Source organism: Drosophila willistoni, assembly GCF_018902025.1.
Source record: "Drosophila willistoni isolate 14030-0811.24 chromosome XR unlocalized genomic scaffold, UCI_dwil_1.1 Seg8, whole genome shotgun sequence".
Lineage (NCBI taxonomy): Eukaryota > Metazoa > Arthropoda > Insecta > Diptera > Drosophilidae > Drosophila > Drosophila willistoni.
Window position 1 is genome coordinate 305,045 of NW_025814059.1, and position 20,855 is coordinate 325,899.

Below are 20,855 nucleotides of genomic sequence, written 5' to 3' on the forward strand. Positions count from 1 at the left end.
TTCTTGGTGAACAAGTAAAGAGAAAAGAATACAGAATAATATATATACAAAATACATATATATCTATATACAAAGCATAAATGTACTTTATTTAGAGAAAAGACAAACAAACGTTGCTCCATTAAAACATGCAGCAAAATCATGCAACATTGAGATTTGTCCAGCACGTCGTTGACAGTGGCCCGACGGTGCTCCATATATATACTTACATATATATATATATATATACACCTATACTTGATGTATGAAACTAATATTATATACACTTATACTTATATTGAAGAAAAACAAAAAAACAAAAGAAAAAAATGAAAAAATGAACCCCCAATTAATGAAAATACAATCACTCAATTTACCTATTAAAACAAAAACAAAATGGGAAAGAAACCCCCCCATTACATTTTTCTGTTTTCCTATTGCTAAGTGTTATCAAGCCTAACCGTTAAGTTTTAACAACCATTAAATTACACCAAAAAAAAAATGAAATTGAGACAAATGAAATTATAATTATTTACACAAAGAAAAAAAAACAACTAAACGAAAAACCCTAAAAAAAAACAAATTTAGTTTAATTACAAAACTGATTTAGGACGCAAAAAGTTATGACATAATCAAAACGAAAGAAAAAGGCAGTTATAACTATTATTAAAAGAAACCTAAACTTACTACTACTACTACTACTAACTACTTACTAACTAAAAAAAAAAACAAAACAAAAAACCAAAAAAAAAAACACCTACTTACAGCAGCAAAAAAGATAAAAACAACAAAAAAAAATCCAAAATGAAAATCCAACGCATATATCATATGGAAACTAGTAAATAAAACTACGTTATATATTCTCAAGCAGGCAATATGTCTCTAACCATAAACAAAACCAAAACAAACACAAAGAAAAAACACACACACACAAGAACAACCAAAATACATATTTACATTGAATGTGGTTTAAAAGAAAAGAAACAAAATCAAACAAACTGTGTTTTATTTTCCATGTCAAGTTCAAATCTTTAAAGCTTATATAGTTAGGTGGATCAGATGGCAACGAGAGCTCTGGGGAGTTTGGATTCAGATGGCAACGCTAATCCCAAGTGGTAACAGTTCATTGATCTACGGAGCTATCAAAGCTTCCTAAGCATACCTAAAAGCCCTCTACCCATTTAGCCCAACCAGGATAACCCCGGATAAGTTTCGAATAATTTATGTCCTGTTGTCCTTTTAATTGGAAATGTCCCTAACGCATTATGAGAACGAACGATGCGATTGGTCACGAAAGTATCGAATATATGTACATATGTACATACATACATACATAGATGTAGATTTAATTAGTCAATAAATTTGTCTAAAATAATTCACAGTTTTTTCGTTTGCATGTTTGATTATTTCAGAATTCAGAATTCAAAACAATAATTTGTGTAATACCAATAAAAGTTGTATAGTAATAATTCTTTTTGGGTGACTTACCTGTGTCCTTCAAGATTTACGAATTGATATCTTTTATACATATGTATGTATATGTATGTACATATGTACATGTTTGTTATTTTTTCTCCACTAACTTCACTAGTCACTAATATCACTCACATTCTGTATATAATGTTTGATCACTTAATCTTTTCTTCATTTCTTGTTTTTTCTTATTTTCCAATATTTATGTTTTTTCGCGTCTATCGATATCTTTCCCGATACTGTTCGATAAGCTTGACTCAAAAATAGCGATAGCTAATTAGGATAGCTTGAGATAAGACTGAGGCGAACCCTGCTGATCTAAACTCATTAATGTACTTTAACTTTCCAACAAAAGATCTTGTTGATATCCGATACTGTAACAGGTTTCAAGAAGATTCCGTTTAAGTTAAATTCAATTCTTTGGTGAAAACTTTTTGTTCTTCTTTTAGCACGACTGACCATTTTTGGCGCTGGGGATAACAGAATGTTAAGAAAATGTTAAGTTAACATAAAACGTTAAGTTAACATTAATGTTATTGGAATTTGTAGATTAACAGGAATGTTAAGTTAACGTAAAATGTGAAGTTAACATTAATGTTATTAGAATTTATAGCTTAACAGGAATGTAAAATTAACATTAACTTAACATTAATGTTAATTAAACATTCCACTTAACCTTACATTCCTGGTAAAAATTAACAACATTGTTAACAAAAATGTAAATTGGAGGAAATGTAAGATTACAATTCTCTTGGCATTTATAACATTTCTATTAACATTAATGGCCCGTTTTAAACAAAAACCTAATTTTAGCATCGGTCTATTGATCTCTTTAACATTTCATTGCTAAAATAGTTAATTTCTAATTGCCTCCATTATTCAGTTTTTTCTGGTCCCCTTGTATAATTCTATTTTAGTTTAGTTTCCAAATCAAATGCAACAGAAACAAAGTCTTTGGATTTTACATATATATATAGATAGGAATAATTGGAATTATATTCACAAAAACAATTGTCTTATCTAATTACATAGACATATACAATAAAACATGGATACGATTTAATAAAAAAAAAGAAAAATTTTTATATGTATATATGAAATCGCATTGCCCAAGGAGAGGAGCTGGGTTAGTTTGGAGATTAGAACTAATACCGATAGTGGGAGATATTTGAGTGCTTAATAATTGGTGGAGAGGCATTTGCGTCGCTTCTTTTGCAGTTGCTCGATTTGCTCCACAATTTGTATGGGCACTTGGAAACCTTTTTGTATGGCATTCACAGTCAGAACAGTCTCAATAAACTGATTGATTGATATATGCCAAGATTCGTATATATTGGTGGTAGTAGAACTGTTACTTCTGGTGCTTGCACCGCCCGCTTGACGCAGTTCCTCCTCAAGGGCTACAAACAGGCGAGTTGTGTTTGAAGATTCGGCAGCCGGTGTAGTCGGATTACCATTGCTATCGGGTTGCTGTGTGATTGGGGAAACATACAAAATTAGTTGCTCTCATTTGACCATTATTCAAGTTCAAGTCCTTACCTCATCGCCACTACCGCCCATATTTAGTTGGGTGAAACTTTCCAAACTTGGTTCCTTTTTAATATTACTATTGCCCATTTCCAAAAGATTTTCATCTAAAAGCAGATGGAAGAGTTTTATACAATTTTCCATATGGACTTGTATCAGTTTCAGTAATCACTTACGTGCCCGTCGCATTTCCTCATCTTGTACACATCCCAATATCTCGATAATGCTACGCCATAACAAATGGAAATTCTCTTTACGCATATGGGGAATGTGCTGTTGCAGGCTACCGCCGGTGGCCTCATCGGGCTGATCCAGCAGATAACCCAAACTGCCCAAGCTACGTGAATCGGTGGCATTGGAATCGGCCCTCTCTAATCGGGTGGCAGCCACTAGATCACTGATCTGAGAGAAATTCGATATTGTCTCAACATTCAATAGTAAAGGATCTGCTCCAGCTGCAGCACCAGCACCACCAGAAGCAGCGGCAGCGGCAGTAGCTGCCACATTGTCCATTGTTGGTGGCGTTAAACGGTTAGCTCCCAAATCTGAAATATCCGAAAATGTGTCAATCGATTCGTAACGTCCTTGCTGGCCTAGCCCCAATAGATCTGTTGCTGATGTTCTATTTGCACCTGGCAGATCCACATAAAAGGTTGAGTTGCTACCGCCACCGCCACCGCCACCACCACCACCACCACCACCACAAATACCATTTGAATTCAGTGAGAGATTTGGTGTGTTGCGTGACAAATCCATAAACGTATTGCCCGAAATGCCAGCTAGATTATGTAAATGTTGTGTGGCACTTATCAAGGCATAATCATCGCCATCAAAATTGTGATCCGAGGGAGAAGGCAAAGCCTCTATTGATTCGGAGGCATCGTCCCTAAAGAAACGGGAGAAGATAAAAAAGGGTCTTAACATACATTTTTATTAAAGATAGATATTTGTAAATTTAAACTCACTCAAAGAAATCCTCAGCCTCAATGGCTTCTTCGGCATCATCTTTGGTTCTAGGACGTGGACGACGTAATCTTTCGATTTCCGCTTTGCTTAGCAATGGCGGCAAATGCAATATAAATAATAATTTTAATTTCTCCATGGATCTTTGAGAGCAAACTAAACCCAGGGCATTGATTAATTGTCCAAAATCCAAGCTACCAGTTCCTTTTTTGTCAGTCAACTAAATGTGGAGAAGGAGATGAGAATGGATTAGTTTTTTTCGGATGAAATACACATAATGCTTGCTTACCCGAAATAGTTTTTCGCCTATATCCACACTGACGCATTTACGCCAGGGTGTTAGCTCTGTGAAGAGCGTGTGGAATATTTCAAAATTAACCGCATAGGCCTCTTGTCTACTTATCGGCTCATTTGGCAATCTTGTGGGTGATTGATGTTGCAGTTGTGGCGTCTCGCCCAATTGGTTGCCACCCTGTTGCTTGTGTTGCTGTTGCAGCGACTTCAATACCATTTTCTCCTCCCTTATGATCGAGAGCAGCATATGTAGTTCCTTTCGATCGAAATATGGATTCTGTAGATGACCCTTCACAATGGTCTTCTCGTTATCCAAGTCAAATTGTCGCACGGTTAGACGGCGATGCTTGTTGCGCAACTCTTCGATACGCTGTTGGGTCAGTTCTTCACCAAATTTGGTGTACGCCTCATGGATTAGCGTTTGCACAGTCTGGGTTTGTGGACGCTCCATGCGTCGCTTGTCTGATGAGGGTGGCACTTGATATTCTGGATTGTAGATACCCTCCAAATAGGTTTGCAGCACTAACATAGCCTCACCATCGTCATGACATTTGAGAAGCTTCTCGCGATTCCATTCAATGATTTGCAGGGCAATCATAAATATGATTTTGGCTCCCTCATAGAAAAAGCAATCTAAAATATGCAGGGAACTCTCATAGCTAATGACACTGATGAATATGGTAAGGAACCAGGAGATGGATATCATTTTGATGACACCCAATTGCTCTAAATGTTCATGCAGATCGGGCAAATGTGTTTCGACCAACTCATTGAGCACACCCTGATCGATTTGGGCACCCACCACCTTATCCTTGTAGTAATCGGGCAATAGGTTCTCACACAAACTGGCCAACATCCAGAATGCATTCTCCTCATCACAGAACAATAGAAATACCGATGAAACAATATTCATGGCCTGACAGTAACCAACTTGTGGATTTCGCAATGCATACGCTTGAAGGACTCGCCGTAATGCTCCAATGCCATCGGGACTCTGAAATGCTGGATGTTCGGGCAATGAGCGTGGCAAATCTCGATCGATGTCATCGTGAGCGAAACAAGATTTAATACAGGCAGCCTTCTCAACCAAATCCTCATATAGGCCCGGATTCATCTCCTTGTCGTGAATGGCCCCAGAGAATATTAACCATATCTCTTGTCGCAGCTTATCGGGGATGCCCTCAACAATTAGGTTGATCACATCTGTTGTACGAAACATGCCAATGCCACGACCAAAATCACGAAAATGTGAATCCCAACGGGCTAATTTCTCTTCCTGCTTTTTTAGCATTTCCTCACTGAATTTCGTGCGGAAGGTGTTCATTAAAGCGGTTTGTTTGCTCCACGAAATGTCATATTTGGCACGTTCACGACTCACAGGGCTGCAAATAAATTAAACTAGACGTGAGTGAATGTCTCTGCTAGTTTTTCTAAATAACTTACACATGTATACGGGATAACAAATCGGTAATCTTTGATATCAATATCTCGCGATCAATGATCTGGGCAAATACAAAAGGCACATTCTCCGATGTGATAATTACAATTTGATTGTCAAAACGCTGTTGGCCATCATCCTTTTTCTCCACACTCTGCAAAAGAGACCATTTGAATCAGATAAATAATCTGGTTTGTCTCTCTCTCTTTCTGTCTCACCTTGATGGTTTTCATGGGTATAACTACACTAACCAAATCCTTGACATCACTGCGAAAGCATAAGAAATTTGGTGATAGATATATATACCCGGCATTGAAACGCTTTGAATATGGTGTCCATATATTGGCCTTGATTTTCCCATCAATAATCTCTGTCTGGGGCAAACGAAAGTGTACACGAAATTCCTCCGACTTTTGTCGGGCCGTCAAATCACGCAACAAAACTGGTTTCTTCGATGTGGACGCCGAATTTGCCTTGCCACCAAGCCGAGCAAAATTTGATGGATCATGATCAACGACAGGACTTTCAGGATCATGTATCAATTGTTGTATTGCCATTTTATTTAACTGCTCAATCAGCACATGTGCCTCACTGGCATTGAAGAGCAATGTAAAATTATAAGTCATATTATTGGTAGTCTTCAGATAAATGATATTTGCATTTCGACTAATATCCTCCAATTCGGCAAATCGTATAATACGCTTGATCTCCTGACCCAGCATATATGAGTAGAAACATACATGATTCATTGATATATAAAGTTGACCCTGTCGTGGTATTTTGTTCTTTACATAACTAATGGGAGGGAAAAAACAGAGCACATTTAATCAGCTATGAAAAGATATTAAATGAATTGTAGAGCACTTACGTGGCTGAATATGAGTTGACCAGACGCTCCTCTTCGGGCATTTTGAAGATTTGTCGAAATTGTGAGGTCATCACCTTAAAATCAGCCGATTCACCTGTATCATCTTGATTGTTTTGTGCATAAAGTGATTGAATTTTGCATATAGTAAAATTTGTGACATCATCTTCATTTTCCATTTCGTTGAGTGCATTAAAGAGATTGGCTTGCAGCCATTCCCAGTCCTTAACAATCTCATCCTGTGTAATGCCAATGGCAATTTCTAAAATCATTAAAAGAAAATCTTAATGAAACTTGGAAAGACTAAAATAAAATTTATCAAGAATCAGAAGAACTTTTGTTTTCATTCACAAAAAAATAAAGAAAAATAAAGAATGCAGAATCAAAACTAGATTTCAGCTCATTAATTCTTATCGTCAAATTGCGCAATTAATATATATATGTCTATATAATATATACTTATTTCTGTTATCGAATCACGCCTACGAGAAAGCCCAATTCAATTCTATGACTCAGACCAGACTGACACATGCCGGTTATTGGTCCGGTCAACATTGACTGTTTGTATATTGATATGAATAAAGGGATCAGGATATATACATATGATGTATGTTTACAGACAAATATGGATGTATGTATGTATGTGTAATGCACAATGAATGCACTTGAACCTACCGTAAGAAACTTCCGAGGACGGTGTCTGATGTAGAATACGATATGGAGCTGGCTTGGTATTCATAACACTATCGAATGTGCCCACAAGCATGGAGCCAAAACCTCGAGATTCACCATGACCGCGACGTTTTTGTAGGACAAAATATTTGGAGTACATTTCGGCAATCCTATGAAAATGAGAGAGACAACAAAAACATAGTCAGTGTGTGCGAGAGTAAATGAGTAAAGAAGAAAACAGAGAGACAAGTGCATAAATTGAGCTAGGCGCAATGCAATGTACATATGTGTGCATGTGTGTGTGTGTGTGTATGTTTGTTTGGGGGTGTGTGTTTTTGGGGGGTTTTTTCTTCTACGCAGCGAGAAACAGTTGGCAATCAATTTCATAAGCCTTTGTTGTTGTAGGTGTTTTTGTTGTTGTTGTTGTTGTGTTGTTGCTGTCACAGCTGTTTTTTCAGTGTTTTTTCAGGAAATTGCGCTGCAAAATGTGAGGCATATAGAGAAAGAGAGGAATGATGTAAAGCAAAACAGCAAAGCCTCCTTGGCGTTTTGAACTCTGCTCAATCTCAATTAGTTATCAACAATACACAACAATGAACCACTACATATATGTATATATGCATATACATATAGAAGTTAACACTGATTCTGGGTACACACATGTGTAATACAATTATAACACAAACACAAAAACATTCACACGTTTTAATTACCGCATTATCGTCGCATCATAATTCATAAGTTCTCGAATAAACATTTTTCAATTTGTTTACATTCCTTTTACCGTTATCCATACTAGATTATCATGATATTTGATCAGCATAAACGCATTCTTATATACGTATGCATGTACCTACCGACACATATACATACATATATATAGATGAAGTTGGTGTTTAAATTAGACACAACAACAACAACAACAACATGGTCCACCCTCCTTCACATATCCACCATCATCCACTCAACACACACTCCTACATTGCCTCCACCATCCGCCCCCCTTGACCAATTGAAATGGGGTATTTTTTTTTTTTTGTATAGAGCCACTTACCAAAATGCCGAAGGCAACAGCAACTCCTTGGGTTGGATCCACATTTTTGCAGATTCTTTCTCTATATAACCTGGTTGTGTTTGAGGCTGCTCCTTACCGGAAAATAAGAAAAACAAATTCTCTTTGTTTGATATTGCTCCTACATTTGTAGTTGTAGGTTGTAGTTATTCTCCGCAATAGAGATGAAAGTTTCGTCGATAGCCGGGTATCAATCGATAACAAAAAATAAAAGTCTGGCAGCACTGTTTTAGATTGGGAGCTGTGCTCCGCGCCTAGTCGATATAATTATCGATTGTCGACAATTTAAAAAAAACGCGCGAACATGTTTCCGCCATAAGCAAGTTTTCTCTTGAGAGACATTGACTATTTGGTCTCTTCCCGCATTTAATTTAGCATTTACCTTTAAATAAAAGAGTTTTCGATTTTTTGTTTGCTAAATTTCGTTGCTGCAAAGTAAACAGTGAGTTTTAAATAACAACTTTCATGATTTTGTTTGGAATAATTTCGAGTCATTCCTGTGATTAAAACTCAACGAATAGGAGTATCGTGCCGTTCTACAAAATTATTTGTGTATTTATTTTTCTTTCTATATTTACTTTTCACATATTCTAAAATGCTTAAAAAATTTGTTGAAGTAAATGCCGAAGAAAGTCCTTCGGCCAATCCTTACGAAGTGCGCACCTATTTGGGTGATGTTGCTCAAACACCCGAATGGAAAAATGAAACCTGTCCACCACGTGAAAGGGTGTGCAAGAAGCCTCCAAATTCAACGATTTCCCATGTGCTGACCATTGAGGATGAAATCCGCAAGCTGCATCAAAAGGCGGAAGAATCACGATTCATTCGTCCGTTCAAGAAACGCTGTGAACTTTATGATGAGTTTACCATGTGCGTGGTTCCTCAGCGTACGCCGGAGGAGTTAAAAGTGCACGCCGAGATGCGGGAGCGCTTGTTGCTGGCACGCAAGGATTTTGGTCTGGTTGAGCACGATGCGCGCCACAAGCGGACCTGTCCCAAAGATTTGGTTGTCCTTAATAGCCCGATGAATGTTCATGAGGAGGAGGAAGGAGAGCCTGAGGAAGAGGGTGGAGAAGAGGAGGAGACAGACGTCAAGCCCCAACTGGCTTCTCCCGAATGTAGTTCCGACATTATCATTATACCCGATAAACGAATGGTGAGTTTACATATTTATTATCTCAATTAAGGTGACTCTTGACTTAGGATTAAACTTAACATAAGGGTCTGATTCAAAAAATGTATAAATTAGTGTACATAAATATAGGAGTGTCAATACTCCTCTACTCGATCAATTCTATATCATCTATATCGGCGTATATACTACCAGGTGGCAGTTCAAAAGGCTGTTCCACAGCATCTCTGGCTTCACTTGTGTCGCCTGTGGCCAGGGATAAGGTGTGATACGCACCGGATGTGGCCTGCTGTTGCATATGCACACCCAATTGTGAGATCAACTCTAGAGCTTGTATGTCAGAGTTCATCAAGGCAAACTGATGGATAATCGCCAAATGGGGGAATACTCCATTTAGTAAAGTGCTGGTGCCGGCGTTCATTTGTAGGCTATTCATATCCTGATCCTGTGGATCTGTTACTTCTTGCACTGCATCTGGCGTTGTAGCTGGCGAGGGTAGAACACTAGGCTCACAGGTCACAACCTCCACTACTTCATCGTCATCATCGCGATCACGTCGGTCACCATCACCATCATCGTCATCATCGTCCTCATCAAAAAGTCCTCCGTCGGACATTAAACTATTCTCACTTGACAAGTTAACCAATTTTTGTTTTACATCCTGTAAGGATAAACTTCCCGTATCCATATCGGCCAATTCTTTTTGCATAAAATTTGGCAAAGCCTGCTTAAATTCTACTATAATCTCCTCAACGGGCAACTCCTTCGTTATGGCATTATCACCCAGATAACCCAAATCATCTTCTTCATACTTATATTTACCACGAAAGCGATTCAACCAACGATACGATGGTCGAAACGTAGGCAGATTTAGAACAGCTGCCATCCTTAGGGCCGTCTCTTTAAGTTTCTGATTGCGTATACTGCCTTCTAGGTGCAACTGGCGGCAACGCTCTACCCATTCATGTAGAAGGAAACTAATGGCGCTCATTTCAAATTTGCGACGTTTTCGTGTCATTTCCTCAATGATTATGGATGCATCTGCTTCACTCAATGTAGCCAATTGCTGAAGTAGTTCGCGTTTCTTTTCCAATATGCGGCGAATTTGTGTGGCACAGCAATGAAACATCTTGGCCAGGCTATTACGAGAGATATTCGTCTCATCGTAGTAGCGTATAACAGCGATTTTTTCATAGAATGTTAAAATATTACGTTCATTTCGACGTGATTTTGCCTGTTGGAGTTAAGAAACAAATTTATATAAAGCATGTCTTTGTTTCGCTTGATATTATTCTAATTGAATGCTAAGTTAACTCTCTACTTGGCTCACTGAAGTGTCCTTTTTGCAGTTTAAGTTAATTCTAATGTTCTCGGTGTTTGTTTCCCTACTTGATCCGTCCAAGCTGTTCATCATACTGATCCCAGATGCTGTAATCCTAGGAAAAGCTATGTTTTTCTATATCTCAGATTTATTAAAAACCCCTCGAAATTTGTATATCAGGACATTTTTTCATGTTTGGAATTGTGTTATAGTCAGATAGTCTTGAGAGTTAAAAATATATGTGAAATTACAGAAACTTTTTATTTTGCCCGAACAGCCTCTTCCAGGAACCTATCCTTTTGTTTTCAGGAAGTAACTTCTTTTTTTTTTTTTTTCTCTGAGTGCATACATATTTAAATGTCAGGGTGTCGTGTATATGTGTAAGCTACGTGGTCTTTGCTTGTGTGTTTGTATTTGTCTTGTGGCGTCGTTGACTGAAAAGGTGAGGAACGGCGGCGGGGGTATGGGGGAATGCGTGTGTCATAAGCAAACGCATAACAAATCAACCCTTCAGCCGGGACAACGACAACAGCTTAAAGGCCAAGTTAACAGACAAAAAGACACACTCATACATACATATGTACATACAACTACCTATGAGACTTACCCCTTTGTTGGTGTTATTGTTGCGTCGACTGCCGGTTTTTGTTGTTGCAGTTGCTGGCGGTGTTGTTGTTTGTATTGCTGCCATGGCTGCCATTTTCGTAAGGAATACCAATTGAAGGAAATTGCAACAATTTGTAAATTATTTAACTTTTGTTTGGTTTTTCTTTCGTTTTCCTTTTTTTTTTTCTCTGTTCTTAACAATTACATATAAATAATGCCTGCAGTCGTTTGCGCAGCAGCGTCCTCAAGGCCCAACGGACGAAAAGTCAATTGCGCTGGGTGCCTGCCTCACTCTCTCAGTACGGTGAGCAGAAGAGCGCGAGAGTGCGTAAAAGTTTGAGAGAATGTGGGGAACCTCTGTGTGTAAGTGTGCTGCGAGTGTTTGTGTGATTGACCGTTTGATTCAATGCAAGTGTTTCCGAAATCCTTTTTGTTTTAGGGCTGCAAGAAATTGGCAAGAAATTTGAAATTACAAACACAAATTGATTAATTAAACGCAATGAATTGTGCATACATAATGAACGTCTTTTTTGTATGCATTGCATTTTGGCATGTTTAGCGTTTACCGTTAACTTTTATTTGGAATTGCTATTGTTATTATTGTTGCTGCTGCTGCTGCTCTGACATTTTAACCGTAACTGAGCAATGACTCGCGTTTACTTGCTGTTGCTCTCGAGCTGTCGCTCTGGTTCTCTCTCTCTCGCTTTTCTCTTTCTCTCTGTCTTGTATGTTCCGTTCAGTTCAGCTCAGAGTTGTGTTGTTGGGTTGTTGTAGTTGCCAATGCTTTTGCCCCATATGAAATAAAAACGGTTCACTATGCACAACGGCAACAGCAGCAGCAACAGCAACAGCAGCACCAACAACAGCAATAGCAAAAGCAATAGCAGCAACAGCAGCCACAGGCTGTCCCTGTCGTTGTTATTATTGTTGTTGTTGTAGCAACAGAAATACGATAAAGGTAAAGGCGTTGGCAGCGGCGTCGACATCGCTTTACACCATACATAAACAGGGTTGGGGTGTCGGAGCGGTAGGAGGAGAGGTCGTCGTCGGGTTGGTACTAGACACTTGCAGCTGTTTTTGTTGCTGTTTAATTTTCAATTCATTTTGACTTTGGTTGGTTACAATTTTTGTTCTTATTTTTTACCCACCACGCCCACCAGTATGCAGAAAAAGAACAAAAATAAAAAACGAACCAAGAAATAACCACAAAAATTATTCACATAAAACCAATTTTAAAACTCATTGAACAACTTTTTGCCATTTGCCAAATTGGCATTTATTTGCTTGTGTTTGTCCGCCAGATAAGAAAACCCGGGCAATACTCTACTCCACCAAACACCACGTAGAGTTAAAAAGAGGGCCGGACTCCATATCGACAGTCGTATACTCTTGTTATCCCTCGTGTGTGTGTTCTCTCAAGTGGTAGGAGCAATTTTTAACAACATTTGGCCAACTTCTAATCAAAATGAATATGGCCTTCTTTGTTGGCAAGCGAGAGAGCGAGAGAGAGAGGGAGAAGGGGCGTCTATAAAGTATTTGATTCGATTAATATTGATAAACTTACTTTTAGTGTTTATGGGCCGTTTAATAATTGCCATTGACGTTTTATCAATGCAGCTGTTTACAAAAATATTACCAATGAGTCAGTGTTAATAATTTTGATACTGAAAATCTTTAAGGAATACAAAAAGGAATTCAATTTTCAATAACAATATTTAATACTATTTTTCTTCATGAAAAGATTATCTTGAGCAATTACATTTTTAGTATTATTCTAGTCTAAAAATGTACTAAAATATTTTAATTTAATGTTTACAATTTTGGCTTTGATATTGAATTCAGGATAAAGTCACGTTTACAAAGAAATTTGTTTTTGAGCATATCCTCTTGATTTAACTGAGTTTTATTTTGAAGCATGTTAGCGCTTAGTATATCCTTTTAATTTCAAACATGAACATTTATATGTTCATAAACAGAGAGATATGGAAAAATATAATAAAATGTTTGACTATAAATGGCGCAGCAGCAGCTAATCATAGGATAATATAATCATTTAAAAAGATCATCGACCATAAGATTTGGTTAGACCATTTCAAGTGCTCTAGCTAAGATTGCGCGTTTAGTTGGCGCGTTTAATTATTATGGTAATGTTGATGATTCTGGGAATGCAGTAAAGTTTTTAGTTGGATTGATTTTAGTCAGCTTAAGAATAAGCCAGCAGGTTAAATGGAATTTTTATCAAATTTTACAATTAGTTTCGCCACTTACATAAGAATGACTAAAAGTTATAGATTTGCTTTAAATGACCTTGATGTCAACCCTTTTTTGTTGTAATATCCTACGCCCCTGTAGCTGCCATTGCATTTTTTCATAGGTCATACTCTCTGTATCTCCCCCTGTCTGTCACCCTCGCGCGCTCTCTCTCTCTCTCTCTTTCTCTCTCTATCTTTGTCTGCCTTTAATGCGCTTTACTTAATATGCACTTGAGCACAGTGGCGCCGCCGCCATCGGCTTGCATATGAGAGTGCATATTGCATACAGGTCTCTCTGTCTGCCATGTGTGTGTGTGTCTGTGTGTGTGTGTGTGCTTGTGGTGTGTTGTGTTATTATGGCCACCTCTCATTCACTTCAAAAGCAAAAGTCAAGTCTAAAGTCTCACATAATGTCAATTTGTGTATTCACAAATTCTGCCAACTCAGCAGCATCTTGTTTTCCACATTTATTCCCTATCCTCTCTCGTCTTAAAACACCTTGAATTCTATTTCACCCCGCAAACCGCTGAACTCATCTCATAATCATCGGTCATGCATGTATTTTCCTTCCTTATGTTATAAGCACACATCTATTCCTTTCAAGTCTTTTTCCTCATTTTCTGCATGTGTGTGTGTGTGTCCATTTTTATTGATTGTTGAAAATCGAATTCATTGACTTCTATTAGGCGCAGTAAGAAATTAAAACACCTGCTTTTCAAGCAGCTCCTCCTACCTACCAACCATACTACCTAACAACCGAGCTGCCTTGCCTTGCCTTGCCTTACGTTGGCCTGCCTTTCTTACCTATGTAGGTATATATCATACGTACCTGGTTTGACATTTTGCCAACACGTTGTCGTTGCCGTTGTCTTATTTGTCGTTAGCTCTAGCTGCTTTTGGAGTGCTGTTTTGTTTTTTTTTTTTCTCTGTTTTTAGAGAGGGTTGCGTAGTATACTGCGCCGCTTGCTGATGGGTTAGGCTACTCTAGCTGGGCCGGCGGACTGACGAACGGACTGGCTGGGCTCTGGCTGTTTGTTGGTGTTGGTGCGTTTGTTGGCTGGCATTTGTATTGACGTAAGTCTGTCTAGTCTCTGTGTATGCTATAACTGCGCTGCGATACTATACTATTGCGTTCCGTTGCGTTGCGTTGTGGCCTCACTTGGCTTGGTATGATGATGTTGACTTGTTGTTTGTTCTGCAGCCGAAGCAAAATGAATGTATGTGGTGCTTCGTGAACTTCGGTCGGCTTTTTGGTCGTTTCGGTTAGAGAGGTTTGCTGTTTTCTGTATTTTTTTTTTGGTTTTGCGTTTCGTTTTGGTGGGTTTTAGGTGTGCGCCGCGCTCTACTGCGATAAGATTCCGTGATGTGGCACTAAGCGCTGTTCGTTGTTTACTGGTGCTGCTCTGGTGTGCTCCGAACATGCTGATGTTTTTTAGTGGCCGTCAGCAGCAAACGGTTGTGGCCAGCCAGCCATAGACACACACACACACACACACACACACGCACACACACACCCACACAAATACATTGACATACTAGCATTAGGTTCAGTCTCTAGTAGTTGGCATTTCGTGCTTACTTTATGCCGCTTACTAACTTCTGACTGACTCAAAAACAGAGGGAACAAATAACACAACACACACACCCACAGACACTTATACACACACACAAACACATATATATATATATCACTAAATATGTATAGTAGGGGGGTATATATAGAGCGCAATTATACTAGGCATTGTGTCGTGTTGGCATCGGTGGCGTATGCGTGCTATTTTCAGCGCTTTCTCCCCTTATTTGAAATGTCGCATTAAAAGCTTATGACCATGGGACAACGGCTAGAGACAGGGACAGGGAAAGCACAATTCGGCGGCAGCAGCAGCAGCAACATGGGGAATGGTATACTCAAGGCCCAACTATTAAGTGGACATGCAAATACATTTCAAGCCGTGTACTTGATTTCCAAGAAACGAAATTGTCCACATCCTTTTCTCAACAAACAAACTGACAACCGATCGAAAGACTTTAATTTAACCCCATCCCTTGTATAATCTTCTTCCTTCAGCTGGAATTAAAACGTCCCAAGAGTCGTATTTATTTGAATGAAACACAAGTTGGTCCTTTGGAGGAATTACCATTTCCCTCATATAATCCTCGTGTCATCCAAGAGGGCTTGGAGGGTGAAAATTTGAAATCTTTCGATATCATTGAGGGTTGTAATCAGCAAGATCTATGGACCTGGAATGTTGGCTATCAGAAGCGTGAAGAGCAATTGGATGAGGATTTCATAGCGGCATCTTTGCCCAAATATGGTGGGTACAACATGTTGGACAACATGATTCCACAAAATTTAGATTCCTCTTCTTCTACTATAAAATCCAAAAAAAATATTAATAGAAAACGACGGCGAGCTAACCGTATATAATATACCCAAAGAATTGGATAAGACATTTACGGCGGAAATTGTATTTGGTAGTCGAAATATCTATCCCGATGACAAGAAAGAGGACAATCGCGTAAGGTAGGCAGCAGGCAATAAAGTCCTTTTTAAACATAACGTCCATCTAAATCTAAATATACACCCCTCCCTTATATCTTATGTAGCTATTATTTCCGACCGAGTGAAGTGGCCTGCATTATTATAGCCTATGTGGAGAGTTTTCGTTTGAATCCAGATTTCTGGACAGCCGGCACCATGGATAGCATATTGAAGCGTGGAGTTAAGCTAACGAAAAAAAGTATTGCCTACAATTATAAATCGGAAACCAATGATTTCGATATAATACCACAAGTGGATGATCGTCAAGCTTCGGTGGACATAAAGATACATTTCTCGGGGCTATTGAAAAACGAACCGAATATGTTCAAGGCCCTCTCGCTGTTCTTTTCGAAATATAACTCTTGTATATTCGTATCAAGAGATCTCTTTCTGCTGATATGGAAACGTTGCCTAAACTCTTACTATATCTTTGATCCCAATGGTCGAAATGATTTGTGTCAACGCGATTTTGTAGATGGGAAATGTTCTCTAATGGCAACACGATTCACCGAACATTTGGTTCATTTGATTAACAAATTTAGTGACCTGACGCCCGATGATGAGTTTAGCATCTATGAAATATCATTAGCCCAATATGGCAAGCTGAAAGAGCCAAAAGTGAGGAAAGACACAAATATGGTATATCATAAGCTCTGGGCGGTGGTTAATGAGCATTTTGCTGTAAAACCAGCTGGTAATAATGGCCTGCAGCAACCGATATCGGGTAATGAGAAAAATGCCTCATTGGTTGTCTCACTAATAGCTCTAATATATTCCGAATTCGAGTTGGCCAAACTCTGGAGGCCCATGACCATAGATGATATCATACGCTATGGTGTGGCCTATTACAAGACATTGCGTAAGAAATTTCGCCTGGATGGCAAACGTTGGAAGAACAAGAAGCCCGAATTAAATGTGGTCGATTTACCTGAAATGTTTCTAATGGGTGCATTCAAGGCCACCGTGCGTAAGAATCCCTTCATGATCAATGGCCATGTGGCCGATTGTAAAAGCTATCTGGAATCACAATTGACAATGGCATTGCAACAATTGTTCAGTACACCACAATGGCCAGCGGCTTTGCTGCAAATTGATAATTCTGTTCTATCCATTTGGCGAGATCGTGAATTTTTCTATGTCTTTGATCCATTTCGTAGAAATCGAACCGGTTTGGTGATCGATCCGGATGATTATCGCATCAAAGGTTTGGCCGTATTGCAAATGCATTCGACATTCGATTCATTTTGTCGTGTTCTCTATCTGAATGCATTGAAAATGCGACGTGGTGGCAAATTCTTTATCCATGGCATACGTACAGGATGCATTAGACCGCTCCAAGTGATGACACAGAAAACGAATAAATTCCCAGCCTTACAGATGGGTTTGCCCACCTTTACGGATGAGCCAGAGCCAGCGGAATTGAAGCAAAAGAAGAGTATCGAAAGTATACCCGAAGCGGAACGTATGCCCATCACAGATGAGAAGGAAATGGCCGAAGATCTGATCAATCAGATAATCAATGAGATTATAAAAGAATTGCCAGAGCCACAATTGGAACGTCCGCGTGTGTATAGGCAGGCCCAGAAGGTTCTACTGCGTACGGATAAGGAAAATCTGAGAGCATTGCGCCTTAAGATTAAGCGAGGATATGAATTGGCCGGCGAAGAGGAGGAAGACGAAGACTTGCAGCGACTTCTTACCCTTGAAGAGGAATTGGCTCTCAAGAGCAATTTCCTTACACTGCCCGATGGTGCTTGGATTATTAAGGGCACCACTCAGTTGCCGCAATTGGATGAGGAAATGGCCAAATTGAGCGGCCTATTGGCTGGCCTTGTGGCCGTTGCCGTTTCAGCCAAATATAAGATATCCACATGGAATGCCGATCTCATTGAATTCTCGCTAGAGTCGCCCAATCAATTTGGCGATGATTATCAGAATTATGAATACATTTTGGCCTGCCTGTTGGCCAAAAAGTTACCCGACATTGCAATCGGTGAGAGTAACTTTAGCATGGAGGTGACCAAAGTGGTCAAGTCATCGATTATGGTGCCACTGCGTGAGGTTCTGCTCGAATTGCTAATAGCCAATACTCGCCTTCTGCTGGTCTGTCAGCGTTTCTCCTGCCTGATTGTAAAGCGTTATAATTTCCTCTACATGTTCATTGGCTTCCCTTGCAATCCTCTCGGTTTTCGTAAAGGTGGTTCGGGTCCGGCTTGTCTATTGCGCTTCGTCGAATTGGATGCCCTGCTGCGGCGCATTGAGTTTGGTTGCAATCCTCAAGGTTGTACGGTCATGAATTTCATTGTGGCTGCCATTAAGGTGGTGGATAATAACACCCAAGGACGTTTCCGTCACTGGGGTAAGGCCCTGGAGGATGCCGAATATGATCAGGAGGCTTCACGTAAGAAACGTTTGAAGGAACAGCGTCTGGAGAAGATGCGTTATATTGATGAGGAATTGAAAAAGGAGAATCGACGTATTCAAATGTTCTTGGAGGCCAAACAAGCACGCGAAGATCGCAAAAAGGGCAAAAAGGATAAATGTAAGTGCTCTCTCTATCATTCTCTCTATCTCTGAGTTTCTTGTCAATGTAATTTTGTTTTTCAGCCAAACCTGAATACAAGGACACCGGTTTAGATGAGGCACATGGCGAGGAGAACGAATATGACGAACTAGGCATGGAGGAGGAAGAGGAAGCTGAGGGCGAGGAAGAGATTGAGTTGAAACATCAACCAGGCAAACGTCTACCCAAAGAGATACGACGACCATATAAGCCACGGCCCATACTCTATGGCTATCGGATGCGCGAAAAGGATTGCAATTTCAAGATACAGGGCAGCATGGCTATGGAGGGACGTGATGAGGGCTCATTCTCATTGATTAAACCCTGCTATTTTGCCTCCGCTTTGGCCATCATCAGTTGTTCGTTGCGTCCATTGAATCATTGGAATTCTTATCGCATCGATCGAGTGATAACCAATGCCAAGGCCATTGCTTCGCGAGTTTGCGAAATGGAATCGGTCTTTGAGCGTGTCGTGCGTCATGTCACGGTCGATGATTACGAATTCGATATTTGGATACGCAGTTTCGAACCCGCTGGCATGTGGACACCAGCTGCTGGATCCAAGAAGAAAATCTCTGGCGCTGCTGCAATGGCTATGTTTAAAAAGAAACTGGACAAATCCTTGGCCACCAGAAGCTATTTGCTTCTATTCACCGCAAACGGCAGCTATGCCATGTACCATGATGAGTTCTATCATCTCTTTGATCCCTATGGCAGCATGGAGAAACCAGGTGGGGGTGAAGAGGAAGACGATGGCGCCGAAGGTGGTGGTGATGAGAAGAAAAAGAAGAAGTGCCCAAAGGGTCCCAAGCGATATCCTGAGAGGAATACAGCCTCATGGATTCTCTTTGCCGATGTCGATGGCCTCATTAACTATATCGATGAACGTAATGCCCAACCGGAATGGAAAGAGAAGTGTCAATATAAATTCTATGTGGTCGATATTCTATCGTACAAGAAGGCTGCACCCAATGCTCGTATCCTGCAGCTACTAACCGATCTTTCCATACCAATGACATGCTCGAATAAACACTACGGACGTCCGGAATACGAAATTTGCGCCACAAACGAATCACTGGGTTGGCTGGAGCTGGAGAATTGTCTGCCTGTATGGAGTCGATTGAATCGCCGCAATACTGCTGGCAAATATCGCAATTTGCCAGTCAGCAAATTGAAGAAATTCGATGTCGAGATCGAAGGACGCCTCTGGTCACTGTGGGGTAATCTCCATCCTGAGGCACCTGTCTTCGAAGACGAATTGCGTGGCCGTCAATATTTGGCCTGCTATGTGATGGCTTGCTGTGCGGCAAGTGTCTATCGTCTGATGGATTGGAGTGCCCATCTCCTGGACACGATTGTTGTATGCGGTGACAAGTACTTTAAGGAGAGCATCGATCAAATTTCCAAAGAGGATTATGAATTCTCGCTGGAGAATCTAAACATCGATTGCTCCCTGGAGGCCATCAATTTTGTGGTACACATCGAACATGTGTGCTATGGCAAATTGTATCGTGTACCCACATCGAATCGTATGAATCTATCCGAGGCATTGATCTATTTCTTCAGTCACTATCAATATGGCATTGTGATGGTGAGGAAGAGGGCCTTGGCCATTGGTTTCTCGCCGGGACACGATGGTGGCTATTTCATGTACGATTGCCAGGAAAAGGATCATCCTCTGTTCCCCAAGGCACAGGGTGCTTCATATTTGCTGCGTACACGACACTTACAAGTTCTTCTCTACTGCATTGTGGTGACCCTCAATGTGCCCTTCTATAATATCGATTTCAGTATACACAAGGTGGAAATGTTGCGCGAAGGTGCCACTGTCGAGAACGAGGGCGAAGAGGAAGAGGGTGGCGGAGCCGAAGGAGGCGAAGATGATGAACAGTAGTAGTAGTAGGTAGTAGTAGTAGATACTACTTGAATGTGTCTCAATGTGTAGTAGCAAATTATTTAATTCATTTTCCTTTTTATTTTACCCAAAAACGGCAGAATAAAAAACCTAATAAAAACCCACAAAGAAAATTCTGAGTTTAAATTCTTCTTTGTTACAGAAAAGTTTGGCAAGGGATTTGAAATACGTTTTCCTGATTGGGAATTTGTGTTTTTAAGTTCTCCCTTGAAAAATGTAGTTTAGTTATGTGCCTTTTTCT

The 20,855-nt window shown here is 39.8% G+C and overlaps 3 protein-coding genes across 7 annotated transcripts; 1 reads left to right on the forward strand and 2 right to left on the reverse strand.

The window, feature by feature from the left end:
• Positions 1 to 2,411: 2,411 nt before the first annotated feature.
• Positions 2,412 to 8,446, reverse strand: LOC6645747 (TBC1 domain family member 9). Of its 3 annotated transcripts, XM_047012362.1 has the most exons (11): positions 8,266 to 8,446; positions 7,215 to 7,381; positions 6,543 to 6,801; positions 5,893 to 6,469; positions 5,680 to 5,828; positions 4,232 to 5,618; positions 3,945 to 4,162; positions 3,612 to 3,895; positions 3,156 to 3,524; positions 2,992 to 3,086; positions 2,412 to 2,922 (listed from the first exon to the last, which is right to left on the reverse strand). In XM_047012362.1, exons 1-11 carry the CDS (start codon positions 8,307 to 8,309, stop codon positions 2,629 to 2,631), a joined length of 3,843 nt encoding a protein of 1,280 aa, XP_046868318.1. In that variant the 5' UTR covers positions 8,310 to 8,446; the 3' UTR covers positions 2,412 to 2,628. The 3 variants fall into 3 exon arrangements, with proteins under 3 accessions (XP_046868318.1, XP_002068438.2, XP_046868317.1); XM_002068402.4 differs by having other exon boundaries at positions 3,156 to 3,865; XM_047012361.1 differs by having other exon boundaries at positions 3,156 to 3,895.
• Positions 8,447 to 8,784: 338 nt separating this feature from the next.
• On the forward strand, positions 8,785 to 20,715 carry LOC6645784. Its single transcript, XM_002068403.4, has 5 exons — positions 8,785 to 9,439; positions 15,663 to 15,909; positions 15,995 to 16,118; positions 16,202 to 18,678; positions 18,744 to 20,715. The coding sequence occupies exons 1-5, from the start codon at positions 8,879 to 8,881 to the stop codon at positions 20,591 to 20,593; spliced, it is 5,259 nt and encodes a 1,752-aa protein (XP_002068439.1). The 5' UTR covers positions 8,785 to 8,878; the 3' UTR covers positions 20,594 to 20,715.
• On the reverse strand, positions 9,438 to 14,972 carry LOC6645785. Of its 3 annotated transcripts, none has more exons than XM_023177603.2 (3): positions 14,424 to 14,972; positions 11,344 to 11,783; positions 9,438 to 10,649 (listed from the first exon to the last, which is right to left on the reverse strand). In XM_023177603.2, the coding sequence occupies exons 2-3, from the start codon at positions 11,434 to 11,436 to the stop codon at positions 9,564 to 9,566; spliced, it is 1,179 nt and encodes a 392-aa protein (XP_023033371.1). In that variant the 5' UTR covers positions 11,437 to 11,783; positions 14,424 to 14,972; the 3' UTR covers positions 9,438 to 9,563. The 3 variants fall into 3 exon arrangements, with proteins under 3 accessions (XP_023033371.1, XP_046868263.1, XP_046868264.1); XM_047012307.1 differs by lacking the exon at positions 14,424 to 14,972 and adding an exon at positions 11,909 to 11,983; XM_047012308.1 differs by lacking the exon at positions 14,424 to 14,972 and adding an exon at positions 11,857 to 11,877.
• Positions 20,716 to 20,855: the final 140 nt, after the last annotated feature.